At 35.3% G+C, this 22,704-nt stretch overlaps 7 protein-coding genes and 1 pseudogene across 7 annotated transcripts; 4 read left to right on the top strand and 4 right to left on the bottom strand.

The window, feature by feature from the left end:
* The first annotated feature begins 503 nt into the window (after positions 1-503).
* On the top strand, positions 504-1,479 carry LOC111986245 (18.5 kDa class I heat shock protein). Its single transcript, XM_024017882.2, is given in 3 exon segments — positions 504-971; positions 974-1,030; positions 1,033-1,479. Coding segments are annotated over 3 exon segments (477 nt in total). The 5' UTR covers positions 504-718; the 3' UTR covers positions 1,200-1,479.
* A 3,155-nt stretch (positions 1,480-4,634) lies between these two features.
* LOC112027116 (auxin-responsive protein IAA17) lies at positions 4,635-6,388 on the top strand. Its single transcript, XM_024059787.2, has 5 exons — positions 4,635-4,980; positions 5,338-5,519; positions 5,638-5,749; positions 5,880-5,941; positions 6,050-6,388. Exons 1-5 carry the CDS (start codon positions 4,721-4,723, stop codon positions 6,115-6,117), a joined length of 684 nt encoding a protein of 227 aa, XP_023915555.2. The 5' UTR covers positions 4,635-4,720; the 3' UTR covers positions 6,118-6,388.
* A 3,008-nt stretch (positions 6,389-9,396) lies between these two features.
* Positions 9,397-9,831, top strand: LOC136068518 (18.5 kDa class I heat shock protein-like). Its single transcript, XM_065775782.1, has one exon. The coding sequence runs from the start codon at positions 9,397-9,399 to the stop codon at positions 9,829-9,831; it is 435 nt and encodes a 144-aa protein (XP_065631854.1).
* A 1,988-nt stretch (positions 9,832-11,819) lies between these two features.
* LOC111986244 (18.5 kDa class I heat shock protein) lies at positions 11,820-12,678 on the top strand. Its single transcript, XM_024017881.2, is given in 4 exon segments — positions 11,820-12,056; positions 12,059-12,199; positions 12,202-12,404; positions 12,407-12,678. Coding segments are annotated over 4 exon segments (456 nt in total). The 5' UTR covers positions 11,820-11,977; the 3' UTR covers positions 12,440-12,678.
* Positions 12,679-13,501: 823 nt separating this feature from the next.
* On the bottom strand, positions 13,502-15,091 carry LOC111986243 (UDP-glucose iridoid glucosyltransferase). Its single transcript, XM_024017880.2, is given in 5 exon segments — positions 13,502-13,691; positions 13,694-13,768; positions 13,771-14,013; positions 14,016-14,393; positions 14,553-15,091. Coding segments are annotated over 5 exon segments (1,275 nt in total). The 5' UTR covers positions 14,962-15,091; the 3' UTR covers positions 13,502-13,521.
* Positions 15,092-15,962: 871 nt separating this feature from the next.
* On the bottom strand, positions 15,963-16,775 carry LOC111986253 (class I heat shock protein). Its single transcript, XM_024017888.2, is given in 2 exon segments — positions 15,963-16,563; positions 16,566-16,775. Coding segments are annotated over 2 exon segments (435 nt in total). The 5' UTR covers positions 16,651-16,775; the 3' UTR covers positions 15,963-16,213.
* Positions 16,776-18,248: 1,473 nt separating this feature from the next.
* On the bottom strand, positions 18,249-19,841 carry LOC136068511 (UDP-glucose iridoid glucosyltransferase-like; annotated as a pseudogene).
* A 909-nt stretch (positions 19,842-20,750) lies between these two features.
* LOC136068522 (class I heat shock protein-like) lies at positions 20,751-21,528 on the bottom strand. The gene has a single exon (XM_065775810.1). It carries the CDS (start codon positions 21,401-21,403, stop codon positions 20,966-20,968), a length of 438 nt encoding a protein of 145 aa, XP_065631882.1. The 5' UTR covers positions 21,404-21,528; the 3' UTR covers positions 20,751-20,965.
* Positions 21,529-22,704: the final 1,176 nt, after the last annotated feature.

The raw sequence follows: 22,704 nt of genomic DNA, 5'->3' as shown, positions 1-22,704 counted from the left end.
ATAACTAATAGCTTTAGAAGCTAAATCGGTCAAATAGGTTAGACGAGTTTGTATATTGAACACGAACACGACCCGTTTATTAAACGGGTTAGCCGTGTCAATTCAAATATGACCTAAATACGTTTAGTCTTAACCCATAATCTGTTTATAAATAAATTAATCATATTAAATTTACGGGTCCTATCAAATTTTGCCACATCTAGTAAATTTTTAAAAGAACTAAAATTGAAAGCATTTTGAAAATAAATGCAATTCCTCGTCATAAAGTGGTATCCGATTATTGGGCAGGACATTGAAAGCCCATTGAATGACCCATTAATAACCTGTGGGCCTTATCATTAAAGTTTAAATGGCATTGGCCATTGAGAGAACCCCTTTAGGCTTTTGCCTAGAACGTTCGTCAACCAATCCAAGTGCGAGAGTGCAATCATGCTAGCCATTTAGGACTCCATGATAATTTATAAAAACTATCCTCGCAAGTACTAGAATGCTCCTCTAAGAATTATAAATAACACAAACCATTCTGACCCAAATGTAGCGTGAAGTATTCAGCAAAAAAAAAAAAAAAAAAATGTAGCGTGAAGTAACACAAGCATCTTCTCAGTTTAATTCCTCAGCAACCAACCACTCTCAGTTCCTAAACTTCCTAGTATTTTATAGCTTTCTCTTTACCTCATTTCAAAGCAACAAAGTAACCAAGCAAAGAAAAACATCAAACATGTCGCTGATCCCACACTTCTTTGGTAACCGACGAAGCAACAACGTTGATCCCTTTGCTCTTGATGTTTGGGACCCATTCAAGGACTTTCCTTTCCCTTCTTCACTTTCAAATTATTTCCCTGAGTTTTCTCGGGAAACCTCAGCTTTTGTGAACACCAGGATCGACTGGAAGGAGACCCCAGAAGCTCATGTGTTCAAGGCTGATCTTCCTGGGCTTAACAAAGAGGAAGTGAAGGTTGAAGTTGAAGAAGAAGAGTGCTCCAGATAAGTGGAGAGAGGAGCGTTGAGAAGGAAGACAAGAATGATGCTTGGATAGAGTGGAGCGTAGCAGTGGCAAGTTCTTGAGGAGGTTTAGGCTTCCTGAGAATGCTAAGATGGATCAGATTAAGGTTGCAATGGAGAATGGGGTTCTCACTGTGACTGTTCCTAAGGTGGAGGAGAAGAAGCCTGATGTCAGGGCCATTGAAATTTCAGGTTGAACTCTGAAATCATTTTGTGTCATCTCTCACCATGCGACATGAAGAATATATATATAGTTGCAGTGTAATCTAGCTAATAAGGGTCTGATTTTGTATCCTTGTTAATTCTGTATTTTGGGTTTGTGGTTTAATTGGTATGTCTAGTTAGACGTACTGGATCATTATGTGTGGATGTTGATGATTTGAGTGTTTGATGCAATCTACCTAGTGTGGAAGCACTAATGAAAGTGAATGTAATTATCGTCGTTATAATAAAAATATTAATTTCGCATTATGAAAATCATTTTTTTTTTGGCAATGTATTTTTCTTTTTACTCTGTTTTGGTGACATACTATATGTTTTAGAGCATTAGCATTTGGAAATAAAAAAAAAAAAATTTCATTTTCAAAATCATTTTATCTATTTTACTAACCTATTTAACAATAGACTCAATATTTATCAAAAAAAAAAAAAAAAAATCTATCAATACACCCAATATCTTTATTTTTACATACTATTTAATAGAATAATATAAACTACAATACCAAAAAAAAAACTACTCTCTCTTTCTCTCTTCCCTCTTCCCTCTCTGTCTTTGTCTCTCTGTCCACTACAACCAAAAACACCATCAAACCACCCACCCCCTCCATTGAAAAACCAGCCACCACTGAACCACCAGCCTCCACTAAACCACCATCCACCATATAGACATCGCATTTTGTATTTTTTACGACTCGGGCCATTTTCTCAATAATGTTAGAATTTTAAAACCCAAGATTGGTTTAGGGTCTGATTAGATGAAAATTGACTTGAGGAAAGTATTTATGGAAAATATAGCTTATTTTTGGACAAAATAAACTATTTTTGAAAAAGAAAGACCACGGAAACCGTAGGGCATGCGTACATGTAAACGTGTATGCGCACGCATGCTTAAGCTCTGTGTACGCATGCATGAAGCATGCGTATGCATACACGTGCATGTTAAGGTTCCAAAAATTATGTAAAACAAGTTTTCTGCGTTTAAATTAAGTTTGGAATGGATCTCACATTGTTTGGGAGCCGCCTTAAACCCCTATTTTTCGATTATATAAAACCATACATGGTACTTTTTTAAGGAGGACGAATTCTGGTGGAAAAACACATAAGATTTACTAGAAAATAGTGAATAAAAGAAAAGTTTTTCACAAAACATTTTCAAGTCAAATTTTGTTTTAATTGGGACCTTTTTTGGTCTTGATCTTTGAGTTCTAAATTTACTAACTCATCTTTGATTTGGTTGTGAATAGATTTACTGAGGGGAATGGTCAAAATCAAATTTTAAAGAGTTTTAGTGTTGAGGTAAAGTTTCTAACTTTGGCTCTTCACTTGTCTTTGCTTTTCTTTTTGATCTTGTGTTTATATATGTTTATGAATTTATAACATGTTCGTTTAGTCTAGGTTTACTTTATGTTTATATTTAGAGCATGTTAGGTTGTTAGATTTTTTGTTTTTGTGTTTTTGTTTTGTAGTTTCTGGGTTAGGGTTTTTAGGGTGTGTGCGCATGCTACTTGCATGCGTACGCATACTCGTAGTATGTGTACACATACAAATGGGTTGCGGACGCATGCCTTATGTATGCTTACACATACTTTTACCCAGACATCCTAATTCACTTCTGTTTGTCGTTCCTTTATCTTACTTACATGTTCAGCCTTTTTTTTTTAACCTAGTTTATGTGCCTTTAAGTCTCCGCCTCTTTGTTTTGTTTTGTTGTCGTTTTATCACTTTGATGATAATTAGGGTTTTAGATTGCTTGAATATCATGAAAATGCATTATAATATGATCATGCATTGATACATAGGTGTTGTGATACAATGAGATAAGTCATGCATAATATATACTTTGAACATGCATTTGATTTGGTTAATGTGATATGGTTGATATGCTTGTTTGAACCCCATGTTTTTTTTTATGTTTAGATGCCATTGTATGTTTATCTTGATCTATTTGTGATGTTTCTACCCTTAGATGTGCCTTTTTAAAAAAAAAAAAAAATGCCATGATAGATGACTGATTAGGTTTGGGATGATTATACCATGTTGATTGCTCTAGATGCATGCTAGAGTGTATGTGAGTTAGAATAACATGTTAAATATGTATTTAATGAGATTAAGACTTGGAACACAATGAGTGGAAGCCGACCTATGGGTCGGGTGGGGTTGGGTGCCTAACACCTTCCCATCCTCAAATCTAAACTCTGGACACGTGCTTTAGTAAAGACCAGTCCTTCCATGAAGAGCATTATATTTATGGTTTTTAGACCTAAACTAGGTGGTGACTCCATTTACATCCTCCACCATGGTCCACCCTAGGCTAAGATTTACTTCCCACGAAAGAGGATAACACCATGTCGCGGGCGCTTGCACCCACACACCACCAAACCAACACCCACAACTGAAGCTACAGACACCAATGAAGCAAATCCAGATCACAAACCCAGATCATCCAGCTAAACCCAAACCTAGATCACAAACCTAAACCCCAGCCACCATTTATTTCTCTCTTCCACACCGCCACTGTAACCACCGCACCACCCCAAAACCCAGCAAAAACCCACAAAAAGTAGAAGCCCCAAAACCCAGCGGAAAGCCTAAAACCTAGTAGAAGCCCACAACACATTTACCACATGTGCCGAGCTGCCGTCGTTGCCACCATATGACCGACACCTCCATCACTTTAGCACTAGACTATTTGAGAGAGAGAAGTGAAAGGGGCAAATAGAGGGAGTGAGTCACAAAGAGGGAGTGAACGATAGATAAAGAATCGAAAAAAAAAATGAAAAAACGAAAAAAAAAAAAAAAAAGTTTGTGGAATTGATAAATCGGTGGCTGGGTTTTTGAATCGGTGAAATTGTTGAATCGGTGACTGGGTTAGGTTGTTTCAGTGGTGCTTGGGCTTCGGTTTCAGTGGCTGGTGGCGAGGGCTTACATTTGAATCAGTGGAGGTGATGATGGATAGAGATAGGGGACGGAGTGTTAGAGAGAGAGAGAGAGAGAGAGAGAGAGAGAGAGAGAGAGAGAGAGAGATTTATAATATTTTATATTGTAATTATATTATTTTATTGTGTTGTATAGAAAAATAAAAACTAGGATGTAAAGTGTATTGTAAAGTGGGATGATATACTAGATAAAGTAGTTTTTTATGTTGTAAAATAGCAACTTTTATACACCCTGGATGCTAATGCTCTAAGTACTAGCATTGGGGGTGTATAAACCCTCTAGTTGCTACTTTAGCAACCAATAAGCTAAAACTCATCCCTATCTGGGTATAGGTTTTTTTTTTTTTTTTTTTTTTATTTTACATCCTGTTAATAGTTGGTTCTCATTGTTCATAGGTTGTAAAAAAATTTTATATTATTCACTAATTTTCTCTCTCTTACGGTCTATCACTCTTAACTTCTTCAGCTCTNAACTTTAGTCTAAAAAAAAAAAAAAAAGCATAAAGAAGAGTACTAAGGAGACTTGTTTTTTTTTTTTTTCATCTTCCAGCACCATTGACAAAATGTCACCGGAAAATAGAAACTACATGCCGGAATCCGATGTCGTCGGACTGAATTTGAAGGAGACGGAGCTGACCTTAGGGCTGCCGGGTGAGACACGTGTAACGACGGATACCGGTGTAAAGTTCGGCACCAAACGTGGGTTTTCAGAGACCATCGATCTTAACCTTGGTAGATCAAACGTTAAATGTCATGATAAAGTTTGTGATGATGAATTGGAGAATGATGTCTTGGGTGGTGCAACAAAATCTCTCACAGAAAAGTAAGATTTCCAAACCATTCATCTTATCTTAGGTTAATGAGTTCATGTATTACATATTTCTATGGTAAAAAAATTCATGCATATATCATTACATAGTAAGATGACGTTGAGAGAATGATTGTATACTCATGTTTATTTTTCTAGATCTTGGAAATTCATATACTACTAATTTTTTTTTCATGATAAACAAAGATATGGGATTTGTTTACTATTTTGAAATCTTTTCGTTCTTTGATGAGTCAAACTAAGTTAGCTCTTATTTTTGAAAGTGAGGAATATATTTTCTTGTTGCAGGTCTTCCTAAATTTTTTTTTCAAAGCACAAGTAATAAAATTTTGTAATCTTATTTATTTGCAGGGCACAACTAGTTGGGTGGCCACCGGTGAGAGCATCAAGGAAGAACGTAATGAAGAGCTGCAAGTTCATAAAGGTGGCTGTGGATGGAGCTCCATATCTAAGAAAGGTTGATCTAGAAATGTACAATAGCTACCAGCAGCTGTTGAGTGCTCTAGAGGATATGTTCTCTTGTTTGACAATTCGTACGTACTTAAATCCTTGTTTCTATACTTTGTTTATGCACTATAATTATCATATTTCAATATATATGCATGTACAATTTTGTGTAATTTGGTCTTTTTGTTGTTGATTTTGATATAGGTAATTATTTGAGTGAGAGGAAGCTTATGGACCCTGCAAATGGCGTGGAATATGTTGCTACTTATGAGGATAGAGATGGTGACTGGATGTTAGTTGGGGATGTACCATGGAAGTGAGTTTCCAAGCCTACCCTTGTAAAACATTGAATAATTTGAATTGTTTTAATTAACCTTATCAGTTTTGTTTAAGAAGAATAAATGATTAATTATACTTATTAATCCTTTCCTTCTTTTTATTTTCAGAATGTTTGTTGAATCATGCAAGAGGGTAAGATTGATGAAAAGCTCGGAGGCAATTGGACTAGGTAATTTCTCTATTTCTTGCCTGAGGCTAACTTATTTTTCTATTTTATCTTATTAATGATCATACAATATTCATTTTCTTTTATTTATTTATTTTTGTGTTGGTGCAGCTCCAAGGACACACAAAAATGTTCAAGCACAGCTTAGAAAAAGCCTTTCACAAGCATCCTTGGAATGATACAATTTCATGTACAGAGGCTTTTTGCTTTCGCTTTTTTTAGTTGGAAGAGTTTTGATTAATTAGGTAGATAAAGTTTAGCAGAAAAATAAGAGAGGCTTGCCTGTAATTATCTACAAGTTGCATCTGTAGTACTAGTGCAATTGATGTTGTGGGCTTTTTTCTCACCTTTTTTGGGTCTGTAAGTTTTTGATAGTGAATATTAGAGAGTTGGATTGTAATACTTTCCACACACTTTATATCTATATTTGATTTATATGAGTTTTAATTTAATAGTTAATGTAATTTAAATGAACATGAACTCAGATCCCCATGATTAAATTTAACAAATGAAAAAGATCAAGGAAAAAAAAAAGTGAAAATATTGTAATTATTTGATGAAAATTAAAAATAATCACAGTAAGGCAGATGAGCAGATAGCGCTTGATTTATGTTTAGCTTTTATATATGGATCTAACAAGATCAACTATAATCTTTTTTTTTTTTTTTAGACTAAAGTTTTTGAGACCCAAAAGCAAAAATAATGTGACTAAACATATTTGGCTGTGTGCTCTATATATAATTTGATGAGAGGAGAATCTGGCCGGCAAAATGATTGAGCCAGTGGCGGGTGACACGTGTAAATGAAAGAGCGGTTGTGATTCGCCCATGTAGGTGGCAGTGTTTGACGGAAGCGTGTGTATTTAATGTCATTGTTCGAAAGTTTGGGCCCTTTGTCGGCCCGGGCCCACTCTGCTTCATTAGTTTTTTTGAGGTTTTTTCTTTTAATACTTTGGGAAAACCATTGTTTCTGTGCAACTGTACTCTATGAATTTTCAAAATATGCCCGTTTGGGACAATTTATCTAGTATTCTGTTAAAAAAGTTTTACTGAAAGTGTGAAGTATATTTGTACTTTTTTAAAAAAAATTAAAAATTAACTTATTAAAGCCGTACACAAAATTAATTAAAAACCAAATGCTGATCCGAACTTGCCCCTAGATTTATAGTGATAACTCCTGTTTTGAACTTCAAATTTGATCTTGATCCATAGTGAAAAGGTTTATTTTACGTTTTCATCGTGTCAGCATGAAGTGTTAAGATTCAAAAGTTAGCTTTATATATATATATATATATAGTGAGCTCTTTTTTAATGTATTCTTTTCATGATAGGGGAAAACGGTTGTTGTCATAGTATTTGGCTTCCGTGTGGCAAAAAAAGTGGTAGCGGTTGTCAAGTTCAATTTTTATTCTTCTTAAAAAAAAAGTGTTCACTTTTTATTTTTTAATCTATTCTTTTCATAATCATAGGTGATAATGGTTGTTGTCAATAGTATTTGACTTCCGTTTGACACAAATTTATTTTGTTTTCTATTGAATTTTTTTTTATTATATAAAAATTGATTAAAGTATGGTTATGATAATATTTTTTGTAAAAAAGGTTTTAAAATTTTCTACATATAAAAATAAGTTGAAAACCAAAAAACTGATAGCAAACATACCCATTTTTCATTTTCTCTCTTATTTCTCTTATTGTCGGGTTTAATCCTAAGAGCTATTCCAGTTATTTATAGTTAAATAAAACATTTTTTATTGACAAAACTTAAAAAATTATACTAAATGCTTAAGCATTAAATTGTATACCAAATGGGAAGAAACAAAAACAATAATATAATTACAAGTTCCACAATATTTTTTAGAATTGTTGAGATGATAGGTTATGAATAATTTACAATAAAGGTTATATCAATGGTGATTCCTATGAAAATGAACCATTCATAATTTAACACTTCAACAAGGTGTGAGAAAAAAACAATTATGAAAATTTATATTATATATAACATTATTCAATTGAAAGCCCCCTCATAACGATTTTTTTTTTTTTTTCAAATTCTCCTTTATTTTCTAAAAACATCTACAATATTGTTATAATGAAATCAAGCACTATTTAGTCATTTTACAATATCATTAGATAGTTGGTTAATATAAATAAAATCTTTAACTATACTCTAAAGCCAGCTTACACTTTACACACACTCCATGTCTCCAAACAAATTAACATTTATTAATGAAATACTTCAAATAAGGCAATTTAAAGGGTGGAAATCAAGTCAAGAGTCTTATATACTTCTTTATACTTTCAACAAAGAAATTCAAAATTCAAAATTCTCCCAAATATATCATTTTAAGGACAAAAGAATGGTTGATTGAAAAATCACATCACCACGTGAAGAAAAATTGTAGGGAGTAAGAATAGGTGTGCCAAGTGGATCCGCGTGTAATTGAAGGAAAACTATTTTCTACGCGCTAAATGTGTATAGAGTGCGCCTCTCACAAGCATGAGACGCACCCAAGCCAAAAGACATCAACTTGGAAATGACATCAATCAATCAATCGCTCAGCAAAATATAAGAAAGAGAGTGTAAAATGACATCAAATCTGAGACTACACACAAGCGTGGAAGAGAGGAGATGTAAAATGACATAAACCACACCTCACACGTGGGCTCCACAAGCCACGGGTGAAGATAGGGGGTATCAACCTAGTAATTACACAGGAAACAAACTCTTGTGTTCGTGTGTGCATAGAAGCTGAGAGAAAAGAAAGAAAAAAAAAAAAAAGAAAGCGTATAGTAGAGCAGGGGAGTGTGGGACCCACATGTTCCTGGGGTTCTTTAAAGTACAAGTCAACTTTAACGCGAAAGTCCATGTGCCTACCAAATTTTTTTTTTTTTTTTTTTTACTTTTTAAAAAATTTTGGTATGTGGGTCCCACACAGAGAGACAACCATGTGGTCATGTTGGTTTGTCGGGTTCGGTCTCTTTCTCATTAACTATTCTATTTTTCCCCGAATGAATATCAGCTACTGCCACGTGCCTGTCTGTATTGCCATTCCGAACGCAGTTTTAGGGGGACAGGAAACTGGCTATAGCAGGTCCTACAGTCTTTCCCTGGCTGACACATAAGAATAAGAAGAAATGAGAGTCACTCATCATCATGGTATTTAATGTGGGTCAATTTGATTATTTAAATTTTTATTACAACAAATTAAACATTGGAGTAGTTTCTCAAAAAAAAAAAAAAAACATTGGAGTAAATTTTCAGTATTTTCATGATATAATGATGTTGCTCTCTCTCTCTCTCTCTCTCTCTCTCTCTCTCGTGTTGATGTTAAATATCATTAATTAAAATTTTCTTTTAAAATTCGATAGTTAATTAGGAGGAGACTTAAATCCTAAATTTTATTGTTAAAAAAATATCAATAAAATTATAAATTTTTTTGCAAAAAAAAAATAATAATTATGTGTGTCTCCAATTCCAACAATTCCACCCAAGACCTTTGGGACCCTTTGGCCTTAGACCTCTCGAACTGGGACCCATTCAGCGATTTTCCTTTCCCTTCTCCATTACACTCGCTCTCCACTTTCTTCTCCCCTCACTACTCTCCTTTTGGTGCTTCTGTGAACACCAGGCTCGATTGGAGGGAAACCCCGAGAGCCCACGTGTTGAAGCTCTGTGCTCCGAACGAGGACGTGTTGGTTGAGCTCCAAGATGATCGAGTCCTCCAGGTCAGTGTCGAGAGCGGCAACTTCATGAGCAGGTTCAAGATCCCAGACAATGGCTTCATTGAGCAACTGAAGGCGTCCATGCATAATGGGGTTCTCACTGTCGTTGTTCCCAAAGTGGAGGCCAGTACTAGTAGCCCCAATATCAGGGTAATCGATATCTCTGGCTAAATTGGAGGTCTTTCTTTTGTCTCTCGTTGTGTGTGTGATTAGCGGTGGAGTGGTAATGGGTCATCGGAAACTCTTGAGTTTTTGTATAGTATGAAGGTGTTTGATATAATGCGTCTAAAGTAATTGTGTGTGTGCGTGTTTGATAGTTGAGTCGGTTACTGTAATATTAAGGTGAACTTTGTGTATCTTGGAATGGTCGTTGGTGTAAGGGAAATAATTAAATAAATAATGTTCTCAAATATTGTTGCTCTGGGGAGAAAAAAGTAGTTGTAAATTTCCAGCTAACCAGGACTGGTCTAAGTGATAATTTAATACTCTTTTAGAAGAATGGTATTGGAGCATTAGAGGCAATCTTAATTCCGAAGCAACACCATTTAATTTTATTAACAAATTCTTACATTGCCAGCTTAGAGTTTAAAGTATATAAGGTTTTTTTTATTTTTGGTTGATAAACTTAAATGTTTATTTAGAAAGGAGAACAAAAAAAGCAGTCATCCTCACAAATGGTTTTTAAAACCTCTGGAAGACTGAGATTATTAAAACAGAAAGATTCAGATGTCCTTTAGAGAAAGCTTGGCAGCGGCATGAGCTGAATTGTTGCAATCTCTATTGACCCAACGAAAATTGCAGCTAGAGAAAAAGACTTCGAAATTTAAAATATTACTGATGACATTGGAGATATCCCAATCAAGATCCGATTGAGATGAGGATATATAGCATCGAAGCATGTTTAGCTTTATGACCTTTAATAAGTTCATGGATGTGAAAATCTCATAATTGATTCTGACATGAATTTTGTCAGCAGAGAAAGGAACTCTATATGGAGCTGTATTGGTTGTTTGCCGTGTCTATCTTGAAAAACCATGGGAATAACCAATACTTCTTTTTTTTTTTTTTTTTTTTTTTTTTACCGCACTTGTTGACTTTGGGGGGACAAAATACACTGTGCGTGCATTATTCATGCACTGTTCATACACTGTTCACGCAATATTTAATATTAAAAGTGGGTCCCACAATACTATTCACACATTTAAAAATTATTTTGCTACAGTGTTTTCAGCAACAATCAGTTTTTATCAACTTTCAGCAACAATAAGTGCTATTCAAACAAACTCTAAGTACATACATTAGTAAACAATTATTTTTTTTATTTATGAAAAAATAAAAAAAGTGATTAACTTATTTGACAGCATTTTCAATTTTCTATAAAAACTTTTTTAAAATTGATGATTAATGTATGTTTTAAAGGCATAGATTAATCGGAATTTTTTTTTTCAAAACACATAATTTTATTATTTTACTTAATCATTGAAAAAAAAAAACTCAAACAAATTATCAATTTTATATTACATTTTATTAAAATATTATTTTTTATCAATTTTTTATTACTCTCTCAAATTATCTCTCCTTTTCTCTTTGTATATGAGTAGAAAAAGTATTAAAAAATAGATTTGCATGTAGCAATAATCAAAATTTACAAAAGTTTATATGGACTGATATAAGTGATTTTTGAAGTTATATGGACCAAATTGAACCCTTATACTATTTTACATTAATTGGTATAAGTGCTTTACATTACTTTAAAATATAAAAATAAATAAGTCCTAATCATTTTTAGACTCTCATGATTCATAAGATCCTAAGAGAATAGTATGGTAGTCAATAAGTGAATTTTTTTTTTAAGACTCACAATATTTTTATAATAAATCATAAATAATTAGTTGTTATTAGTTATAATTTGAATGTACCACTAAAATTACATTTTTTTTTTTAACTAATAACAACACGTTAATTCAAATTTATTGTAAAAGTGTAAAAAAAAAGGTCATGGGAATAGCATTTCTCCAAAGAATGTGGTCCTAAAACGGTCTAAAGTCCATTTGACCACGTGTAAAGTAAGCGTGGGTGGGCTTTAAGAACCATGTCTAAAGCCTATTAGACCGCTGGATGGGCCTTTCTATCAGATACTGCTTCAAAAAGCCCATGTACGTACACTTGGCGAAAGCTCTAGAACTAGAAAGAGAATTTCTTCGCGAAAGTTGCTCCATAATTGAAGCAATCCTACGCTTCTGCAAAGTTCCACTTCCACTCATATTTGCTTTTACCTTCTGCAATTCTCATCTTCATTTTGACCAATTCAGCAAACATGTCGATTGTCCCAGTCAGTGACCAAGAAAGAAGTGTCTCCAATTCCAACAATTCCACCCAAGACCTTTGGACCCTTTGGCCTTAGACCTCTCGAACTGGGACCCATTCAGCGATTTTCCTTTCCCTTCTCCATTACACTCGCTCTCCACTTTCTTCTCCCCTCACTACTCTCCTTTTGGTGCTTCTGTGAACACCAGGCTCGATTGGAGGGAAACCCCGAGAGCCACGTGTTGAAGCTCTGTGCTCCGAACGAGGACGTGTTGGTTGAGCTCCAAGATGATCGAGTCCTCCAGGTCAGTGTCGAGAGCGGCAACTTCATGAGCAGGTTCAAGATCCCAGACAATGGCTTCATTGAGCAACTGAAGGCGTCCATGCATAATGGGGTTCTCACTGTCGTTGTTCCCAAAGTGGAGGCCAGTACTAGTAGCCCAATATCAGGGTAATCGATATCTCTGGCTAAATTGGAGGTCTTTCTTTTGTCTCTCGTTGTGTGTGTGATTAGCGGTGGAGTGGTAATGGGTCATCGGAAACTCTTGAGTTTTTGTATAGTATGAAGGTGTTTGATATAATGCGTCTAAAGTAATTGTGTGTGTGCGTGTTTGATAGTTGAGTCGGTTACTGTAATATTAAGGTGAACTTTGTGTATCTTGGAATGGTCGTTGGTGTAAGGGAAATAATTAAATAAATAATGTTCTCAAATATTGTTGCTCTGGGGAGAAAAAAGTAGTTGTAAATTTCCAGCTAACCAGGACTGGTCTAAGTGATAATTTAATACTCTTTTAGAAGAATGGTATTGGAGCATTAGAGGCAATCTTAATTCCGAAGCAACACCATTTAATTTTATTAACAAATTCTTACATTGCCAGCTTAGAGTTTAAAGTATATAAGGTTTTTTTATTTTTGGTTGATAAACTTAAATGTTTATTTAGAAAGGAGAACAAAAAAAGCAGTCATCCTCACAAATGGTTTTTAAAACCTCTGGAAGACTGAGATTATTAAAACAGAAAGATTCAGATGTCCTTTAGAGAAAGCTTGGCAGCGGCATGAGCTGAATTGTTGCAATCTCTATTGACCCAACGAAAATTGCAGCTAGAGAAAAAGACTTCGAAATTTAAAATATTACTGATGACATTGGAGATATCCCAATCAAGATCCGATTGAGATGAGGATATATAGCATCGAAGCATGTTTAGCTTTATGACCTTTAATAAGTTCATGGATGTGAAAATCTCATAATTGATTCTGACATGAATTTTGTCAGCAGAGAAAGGAACTCTATATGGAGCTGTATTGGTTGTTTGCCGTGTCTATCTTGAAAAACCATGGGAATAACCAATACTTCTCATAAACTTGTTTTAGCTTGCTTATGTTAGAGCTGTATTGGTTGTCTACCGTGCATATAACTCTTTATATAGTAACACTTTGTCAAATCTATGTATTTTCTTGATAACAGGTATCTCAATTATCATCCAACATCCAATGCTATTACTTAGCTAAGAAACTAGGAAATTAGATACTAATTGGGACATACAGACTAGGAAATTAAAGTGACAGGATATAATCTACCAACTCATTTAAAGAATTGTAAGAAGAACCACCTTTCTTCATAGAATCATCAATCTTTTACTTCAGCTCCATTGCCCGCTGCCTCATCTCTTCTCCTTCTCTATCCACCATAAGCTTTCTTACAGCTCTTTCTATCTCTCCTCTTCCAAGTTGTTTTCCCATTCCATACCTATTTTCCATACTTGGCTCAAGTACCTTGCATGCACCCTCTGATCCCAAAAAATGGCTGGCATATCATTGGGACACCTTCACAGATACTTTCGAGTGTTGAATTCCAACCACAATGGCTCCAAAACCCTCCAACGGCACTGTGCGCCAACACTTCCTTTTGAGGTGCCCATTTCACAATGCAACCCCTTTCTCCAATAGCTTCTTTGAAACCATCAGGCAGTGACTCTTTCCATTCCGAACCATCAGTTTGATCTGGTCTAACCACCCACAGGAAAGGTTGCTTGCTGTTGGCTAGACCCATGCCATTTCTGCTAGCTCTTTCTTCTTCATGGATGCTATACTCCCTAAGCTTACATAGATGATGGAGTTGCGCATTTGCTCGTCAAGCCATGCAATGCAGCTATTTTCCTCTTCCATTAAGCTGCTGGATGCGGCTGGAGCTATCTTGTGAAAAGGGCCTATCGTGAAGAGTGGAACCTGGCATTGTTGCTGGAAATGTACCAGTGATGTTTGTTCAAGGCAGTTCATGGTGTTCAAAATGATGGCTGAAGACATTCTTGTCTCATGTGCTTTAGCTATTAGCTGCAATAAGTCTTCTCTATTGTTGAAATTGGAAATAGGTAGATCCTTGAATCTGAGAGGTTGAAGCTCTGGTACTAGTTCTGGGGACATTGAATCTGCATCTGAAGATTACTCTTAGTTATCTTGGATTATCAATTTATCAATAATCTGATACCTACTTGTTAAAATTCAGATGGATGAAATCATTAGTCGTTACAATTATGACAACAATGCTTTAGTTGTAAATTTGTTTTGCTGAGTTAACCGTTAAGTACCTTGTATAGAAATGTGGCTGTCCTTTAGGAGCTGAAGAATTGTGTGGAAACTTAAAGCATTGGTAGCACTGCTTGTGCTCAAGATGACGCTTGGAAGCTTGAGATGGTTTGCAACTGCTTCTGCAAAATACATGCATTCATCATATATGATGCAGGTAATCTCATCTTGATACTCTTTTGCTTCCATCATCTGAGCCATTAACTCCTGAAGTGGAGCTTTGCAGTTGCTATTGAAACCAGATATTACATCTATAAAATTCACAGAGGAGACATTACAATTGGAGAAGCCATCAACAATGGGTAGGAAATTGACATTAGGGTGGTTTAATGTGTTGGGAAAGTTGAATTGGGTGTGAGCGATTGTGATGGAGAATCCCTTGGAATGAAGAATTGAGCCCAATTGAAGCATCGGATTTATGTGGCCTTGGAATGGACATGGAACCAGCACTATTCTTTGGTGTCTCTGCCTTTGCTCTTCCTTCTCTCTGTGTTTTTCTCTCTGAGGAAGAATTAGATTGCTAGCATTGGGAAATTTTGACTTCAATCTTAGTCCTTTGGGAAATGTTAGTACTTCATATTTCATTGTCAACTTAAGTCATTTTATATACATATGTAGACTCTTTAATTGGGGTTTTAGTTTCCTTGAGACGCAATAGAAGGCTTGTGTTGCAAGGAATTGAAACTGTTGAGGCATTTTTAATTCTCCATAAACAGCTGATGATAGGCGGCAACTTTGAAGTTTATAAATAAGTTTGATTCCTTGTCAAAGGGAAGCTATAGTATTGTCAACAGTTTGATTGGATAGGAACGGGCAGTATAAAATTATAGTCTCTTCCATTTTGCTCTGTTTCAGTCACTAGTAACACTTAAAAATGTTATCATGTTGACAATTGAATAATATGTACCTTCGCACCTTCTTCCTTGCCGGGTTTTCAGGACAAGTGGAAAAAATCAAAGCTAATTCTGATTCATTTAGCTTCAGCTTGAGTGTTGATCGTATATGTAAGATTCATTAGGCCATTTCTTATTAATTGTAGTACTACCCTAGTGCCAAGTGTGTTTCATTTGTCTAATTTCAGCGATGATGTCCTAACAAAAAGAGAAGTGATGAAGTATTCTTGTTTGCTTATATGCATGATTCTAATTATTTATTTATTTATTACTCTTATCTTCTTGTTTTTGATAATATAAATATGAATATGCTATAATACCGTTCATTCTGAAACTGCTTTTAAAATTAGTAGTAGTTAGACTTGTTGCTAATTATTGACAACATATCAATTTACAGAAGGTCAAAATATAGGATGATAACTGATTGGAACATAAGGGATTTTTAATAGGATTGAGGCTTACATTTGAGAAATTTCTTTATCTTAAATGAGCCCCACTAAAATAAGCAGCATGCAACTGTGAGAACCAATTGTTCTGCAAAAAGTCTGTATTCGAAATTTAGAAAATCACATGGAAGCCAACATGACTCTGTTTACAAAACCAAATTACAGAAGTTCACAGTTTCATGATTTTTACTTAAAAAAAGAAAAAAAAAAAAAGGAAATGTTATTCTTTCTATTATTTATTACAAACAGAGAAGCTTCTTACAATTGACCTTAAACAAATGGACGTACATACTTGTCTGATCTACTTGCACACGGATTAGTAATTTAACCAGAAATTTCAATAGTTTTGACATCAGGCTTCTTCACCTCCACCTTAGGAACAGTTACAGTGAGAACACCATTCTCCATACAAGCCTTTACGTGATCCATCTTAGCATTCTCAGGCAGCCTGAACTTCCTCAAGAACTTGCCGCTACTGCGCTCCACTCTATGCCACTTGTCGTTCTTCTCTTCCTTCTCCACATTCCTCTCTCCGCTTATCTGTAGCACCCTGTCATCTTCAATCTCAACCTTCACTTCCTCCTTCTTAAGCCCCGGAAGATCAGCCTGGAAAACGTGGGCTTCTGGGGTCTCTTTCCAGTCGATTTTGGTGTTGACAAAAGCATAATTTTCCGAGAAAATTCAGGGAAAGAAGCTGAAAGTGAAGAAGCAAATGGAAAACTGCTTCGTTGGCCACCAAAAAAGCTTGGGATGATCGACATTCTCGTTCGAGAGTATTGATGTTACGTAGGTGATTGGGTATCGTATTGTCTAGTTTACGAGAGAGCTGCTTGGAATCGCTGTTGTTTCTCAATGGTTTGAAGGAATTCAGTGGGATAGGTTGGGTATTTAAAAGTAATCTGAGCACCATTCTAGTACTTTCGGGAGAAGAGGTTTCGCAACATTGATTTTACGAACTTCTCCCATATTCGCGAACTATTGTGGGTTTTCCCGAAGACTGATCATGGACTTGGACGTCTAGATCAGATACGAGCCCACCCAACATTTCATTGCTAGGCTTATAATAAATGAATTAAGGTGTTTATGACAATTTGGATTTAGTTAGAGAAAAAAAAAACTTGTTTATTTACTCTCTGTTTGTTATTACCATTTTTTGGATAATGATTCATTTTTCAAAAAGCATTTTTTAGAAAATTATCTCATTTTCTGGAGAAAGTATATTATGTTTCGGTAATACTAACTCAGCATCTGTTTTAGTATCTTACTCCCACCCCCAACCTTCGCCTCCCACCCCCAACCGACGACAGAAATGGAAGATCTGGCGGATCGAGCGACAACACTGGTAGCAAATCCGGCTCCGGTGGGGTTGTACTCTTTTTGGGTTGGGTTTACCGGTGAGTTTTGGTTTAATTTTCTGTTATTTTTGGTTTAATTTTCTGTTGATTTTGGTCTAATTCTCTGTGCGGTGGTTGGTGGTGGCGCTGGGTTTGGTGGTTGGTGGTTATTCTGGCGCGCTGGGAAGTTAATTTGGCTATTATTTTAATGTATACACGAGCTACAGTACCCGTGTATATTTACACGGGTACTGTAGCTCGTGGAAATATATAAACAGATTTGGATATTTTTACACCCACTGATGTGGGTGTGTTTTTGCTCAAAATGTGTAAATTTTGTACTGTATATCTATTTTAGAAGATTATAACCGAGCTGGTGTGAATGCTCTAAGGTTTTTTATTTTTGGTTGATAAACTTAAATGTTTATTTAAAAAGGAGAACAAAAAAAGCAGTCATCCTCACAAATGGTTTTTAAAACCTCTGGAAGACTGAGATTATTAAAACAGAAAGATTCAGATGTCCTTTAGAGAAAGCTTGGCAGCGGCATGAGCTGAATTGTTGCAATCTCTATTGACCCAACGAAAATTGCAGCTAGAGAAAAAGACTTCGAAATTTAAAATATTACTGATGACATTGGAGATATCCCAATCAAGATCCGATTGAGATGAGGATATATAGCATCGAAGCATGTTTAGCTTTATGACCTTTAATAAGTTCATGGATGTGAAAATCTCATAATTGATTCTGACATGAATTTTGTCAGCAGAGAAAGGAACTCTATATGGAGCTGTATTGGTTGTTTGCCGTGTCTATCTTGAAAAACCATGGGAATAACCAATACTTCTCATAAACTTGTTTTAGCTTGCTTATGTTAGAGCTGTATTGGTTGTCTACCGTGCATATAACTCTTTATATAGTAACACTTCGTCAAATCTATGTATTTTCTTGATAACAGGTATCGCAATTATCATCCAACATCCAATGCTATTACTTAGCTAAGAAACTAGGAAATTAGATACTAATTGGGACATACAGACTAGGAAATTAAAGTGACAGGATATAATCTACCAACTCATTTAAAGAATTGTAAGAAGAACCACCTTTCTTCATAGAATCATCAATCTTTTACTTCAGCTCCATTGCCCGCTGCCTCATCTCTTCTCCTTCTCTATCCACCATAAGCTTTCTTACAGCTCTTTCTATCTCTCCTCTTCCCAAGTTGTTTTCCCATTCCATACCTATTTTCCATACTTGGCTCAAGTACCTTGCATGCACCCTCTGATCCCCAAAAAATGGCTGGCATATCATTGGGACACCTTCACAGATACTTTCGAGTGTTGAATTCCAACCACAATGGCTCCAAAACCCTCCAACGGCACTGTGCGCCAACACTTCCTTTTGAGGTGCCCATTTCACAATGCAACCCCTTTCTCCAATAGCTTCTTTGAAACCATCAGGCAGTGACTCTTTCCATTCCGAACCATCAGTTTGATCTGGTCTAACCACCCACAGGAAAGGTTGCTTGCTGTTGGCTAGACCCCATGCCATTTCTGCTAGCTCTTTCTTCTTCATGGATGCTATACTCCCTAAGCTTACATAGATGATGGAGTTGCGCATTTGCTCGTCAAGCCATGCAATGCAGCTATTTTCCTCTTCCATTAAGCTGCTGGATGCGGCTGGAGCTATCTTGTGAAAAGGGCCTATCGTGAAGAGTGGAACCTGGCATTGTTGCTGGAAATGTACCAGTGATGTTTGTTCAAGGCAGTTCATGGTGTTCAAAATGATGGCTGAAGACATTCTTGTCTCATGTGCTTTAGCTATTAGCTGCAATAAGTCTTCTCTATTGTTGAAATTGGAAATAGGTAGATCCTTGAATCTGAGAGGTTGAAGCTCTGGTACTAGTTCTGGGGACATTGAATCTGCATCTGAAGATTACTCTTAGTTATCTTGGATTATCAATTTATCAATAATCTGATACCTACTTGTTAAAATTCAGATGGATGAAATCATTAGTCGTTACAATTATGACAACAATGCTTTAGTTGTAAATTTGTTTTGCTGAGTTAACCGTTAAGTACCTTGTATAGAAATGTGGCTGTCCTTTAGGAGCTGAAGAATTGTGTGGAAACTTAAAGCATTGGTAGCACTGCTTGTGCTCAAGATGACGCTTGGAAGCTTGAGATGGTTTGCAACTGCTTCTGCAAAATACATGCATTCATCATATATGATGCAGGTAATCTCATCTTGATACTCTTTTGCTTCCATCATCTGAGCCATTAACTCCTGAAGTGGAGCTTTGCAGTTGCTATTGAAACCAGATATTACATCTATAAAATTCACAGAGGAGACATTACAATTGGAGAAGCCATCAACAATGGGTAGGAAATTGACATTAGGGTGGTTTAATGTGTTGGGAAAGTTGAATTGGGTGTGAGCGATTGTGATGGAGAATCCCTTGGAATGAAGAATTGAGCCCAATTGAAGCATCGGATTTATGTGGCCTTGGAATGGACATGGAACCAGCACTATTCTTTGGTGTCTCTGCCTTTGCTCTTCCTTCTCTCTGTGTTTTTCTCTCTGAGGAAGAATTAGATTGCTAGCATTGGGAAATTTTGACTTCAATCTTAGTCCTTTGGGAAATGTTAGTACTTCATATTTCATTGTCAACTTAAGTCATTTTATATACATATGTAGACTCTTTAATTGGGGTTTTAGTTTCCTTGAGACGCAATAGAAGGCTTGTGTTACAAGGAATTGAAACTGTTGAGGCATTTTTAATTCTCCATAAACAGCTGATGATAGGCGGCAACTTTGAAGTTTATAAATAAGTTTGATTCCTTGTCAAAGGGAAGCTATAGTATTGTCAACAGTTTGATTGGATAGGAACGGGCAGTATAAAATTATAGTCTCTTCCATTTTGCTCTGTTTCAGTCACTAGTAACACTTAAAAATGTTATCATGTTGACAATTGAATAATATGTACCTTCGCACCTTCTTCCTTGCCGGGTTTTCAGGACAAGTGGAAAAAATCAAAGCTAATTCTGATTCATTTAGCTTCAGCTTGAGTGTTGATCGTATATGTAAGATTCATTAGGCCATTTCTTATTAATTGTAGTACTACCCTAGTGCCAAGTGTGTTTCATTTGTCTAATTTCAGCGATGTTGTCCTAACAAAAAGAGAAGTGATGAAGTATTCTTGTTTGCTTATATGCATGATTCTAATTATTTATTTATTTATTACTCTTATCTTCTTGTTTTTGATAATATAAATATGAATATGCTATAATACCGTTCATTCTGAAACTGCTTTTAAAATTAGTAGTAGTTAGACTTGTTGCTAATTATTGACAACATATCAATTTACAGAAGGTCAAAATATAGGATGATAACTGATTGGAACATAGGGGATTTTTAATAGGATTGAGGCTTACATTTGAGAAATTTCTTTATCTTAAATGAGCCCCACTAAAATAAGCAGCATGCAACTGTGAGAACCAATTGTTCTGCAAAAAGTCTGTATTCGAAATTTAGAAAATCACATTGAAGCCAACATGACTCTGTTTACAAAACCAAATTACAGAAGTTCACAGTTTCATGATTTTTACTTAAAAAAAGAAAAAAAAAAAAAGAAGAAATGTTATTCTTTCTATTATTTATTACAAACAGAGAAGCTTCTTACAATTGACCTTAAACAAATGGACGTACATACTTGTCTGATCTACTTGCACACGGATTAGTAATTTAACCAGAAATTTCAATAGTTTTGACATCAGGCTTCTTCACCTCCACCTTAGGAACAGTTACAGTGAGAACACCATTCTCCATACAAGCCTTTACGTGATCCATCTTAGCATTCTCAGGCAGCCTGAACTTCCTCAAGAACTTGCCGCTACTGCGCTCCACTCTATGCCACTTGTCGTTCTTCTCTTCCTTCTCCACATTCCTCTCTCCGCTTATCTGTAGCACCCTGTCATCTTCAATCTCAACCTTCACTTCCTCCTTCTTAAGCCCCGGAAGATCAGCCTGGAAAACGTGGGCTTCTGGGGTCTCTTTCCAGTCGATTTTGGTGTTGACAAAAGCATAATTTTCCCGAGAAAATTCAGGGAAAGAAGCTGAAAGTGAAGAAGCAAATGGAAAACTGCTTCGTTGGCCACCAAAAAAGCTTGGGATGATCGACATTCTCGTTCGAGAGTATTGATGTTACGTAGGTGATTGGGTATCGTATTGTCTAGTTTACGAGAGAGCTGCTTGGAATCGCTGTTGTTTCTCAATGGTTTGAAGGAATTCAGTGGGATAGGTTGGGTATTTAAAAGTAATCTGAGCACCATTCTAGTACTTTCGGGAGAAGAGGTTTCGCAACATTGATTTTACGAACTTCTCCCATATTCGCGAACTATTGTGGGTTTTCCCGAAGACTGATCATGGACTTGGACGTCTAGATCAGATACGAGCCCACCCAACATTTCATTGCTAGGCTTATAATAAATGAATTAAGGTGTTTATGACAATTTGGATTTAGTTAGAGAAAAAAAAAAACTTGTTTATTTACTCTCTGTTTGTTATTACCATTTTTTGGATAATGATTCATTTTTCAAAAAGCATTTTTTAGAAAATTATCTCATTTTCTGGAGAAAGTATATTATGTTTCGGTAATACTAACTCAGCATCTGTTTTAGTATTTCTTACCCAATAAATGAGCAACACTTGTTTCAAAAAATCACATAAGACTACTTTAATAAATTAATCACAATCTTATATAATATCGGGAAGATAAATTAATCATTTATTGGAGTAGTCTGTCACTCATTTATTGGGTAGGAAATATCAAAACAGATATTGAGTTGGTATTATTGAAACATAGTATACTTTCTCAATTTTCTGGTGTTTGATAACAACCTTGAAGATGAGCTTAATAATTTTTTCTGGTGTTTGGTATGCATTTTTTTTATTATATATTTCTTGTATAATTTAAAACATGCGTATTATATAAACAAACTAATATAATTAATATATAAAAAAAGAAGAATGAATTTGGTTTTCATACTAAAATTTTGACAATAAATACAATCAAAATTAGTTGTCAAATTCTTCTAAACAATTATCATTCATTATATAACAATATTATTAATTTACTATAAAGATTGTCCTATGTAAAAGCAATTTAGAGCCATATAGGCACTATGTTTAAAATTTTCGTCTTTTACTTCGTTCAATCTTTCTTCTTCTTATTTATTTATTTTTTATAACTTTTTTTTACACTTTTATGTGCAAAAAAGAAGTAACTTCTACCTAGAATCCATCAAACAGAAAATTTATTAGAGAAAAAAAAGAAAATCAAGCTTGAAATTCAAAGCAAAGAATTGAGGTTTTGGCAGAGAAGAATGAAATAATTGTCGCTGCAAATCTGTTCTCCTTTGCAAGTCAGAGCTATTGACCGATCAGTGAAGGGAAAAAAAATCTAATTAGTGAACTATATTATA

This window comes from Quercus suber, unplaced genomic scaffold (assembly GCF_002906115.3).
Source record: "Quercus suber isolate HL8 unplaced genomic scaffold, Cork oak 2.0 scaffold_119, whole genome shotgun sequence".
Classification (NCBI taxonomy): domain Eukaryota; kingdom Viridiplantae; phylum Streptophyta; class Magnoliopsida; order Fagales; family Fagaceae; genus Quercus; species Quercus suber.
Note: the sequence above shows the minus strand (reverse complement) of the source record. Positions and strands in the feature narration are given on the sequence as shown.

Bases quoted from the DNA above. Each gene is read 5' to 3' on its own strand.
- LOC112027116 (XM_024059787.2), top strand. From the start codon at position 4,721: ATGTCACCGGAAAATAGAAACTACATGCCGGAATCCGATGTCGTCGGA. The intron at 4,981-5,337 runs GTAAGATTTCCA...ATTTATTTGCAG, and splicing joins ACAAAATCTCTCACAGAAAA to GGCACAACTAGTTGGGTGGC. The intron at 5,520-5,637 runs GTACGTACTTAA...ATTTTGATATAG, and splicing joins GTTCTCTTGTTTGACAATTC to GTAATTATTTGAGTGAGAGG.
- LOC136068518 (XM_065775782.1), top strand. From the start codon at position 9,397: ATGTGTGTCTCCAATTCCAACAATTCCACCCAAGACCTTTGGGACCCT.
- LOC136068522 (XM_065775810.1), bottom strand. From the start codon at position 21,403: ATGTCGATCATCCCAAGCTTTTTTGGTGGCCAACGAAGCAGTTTTCCA.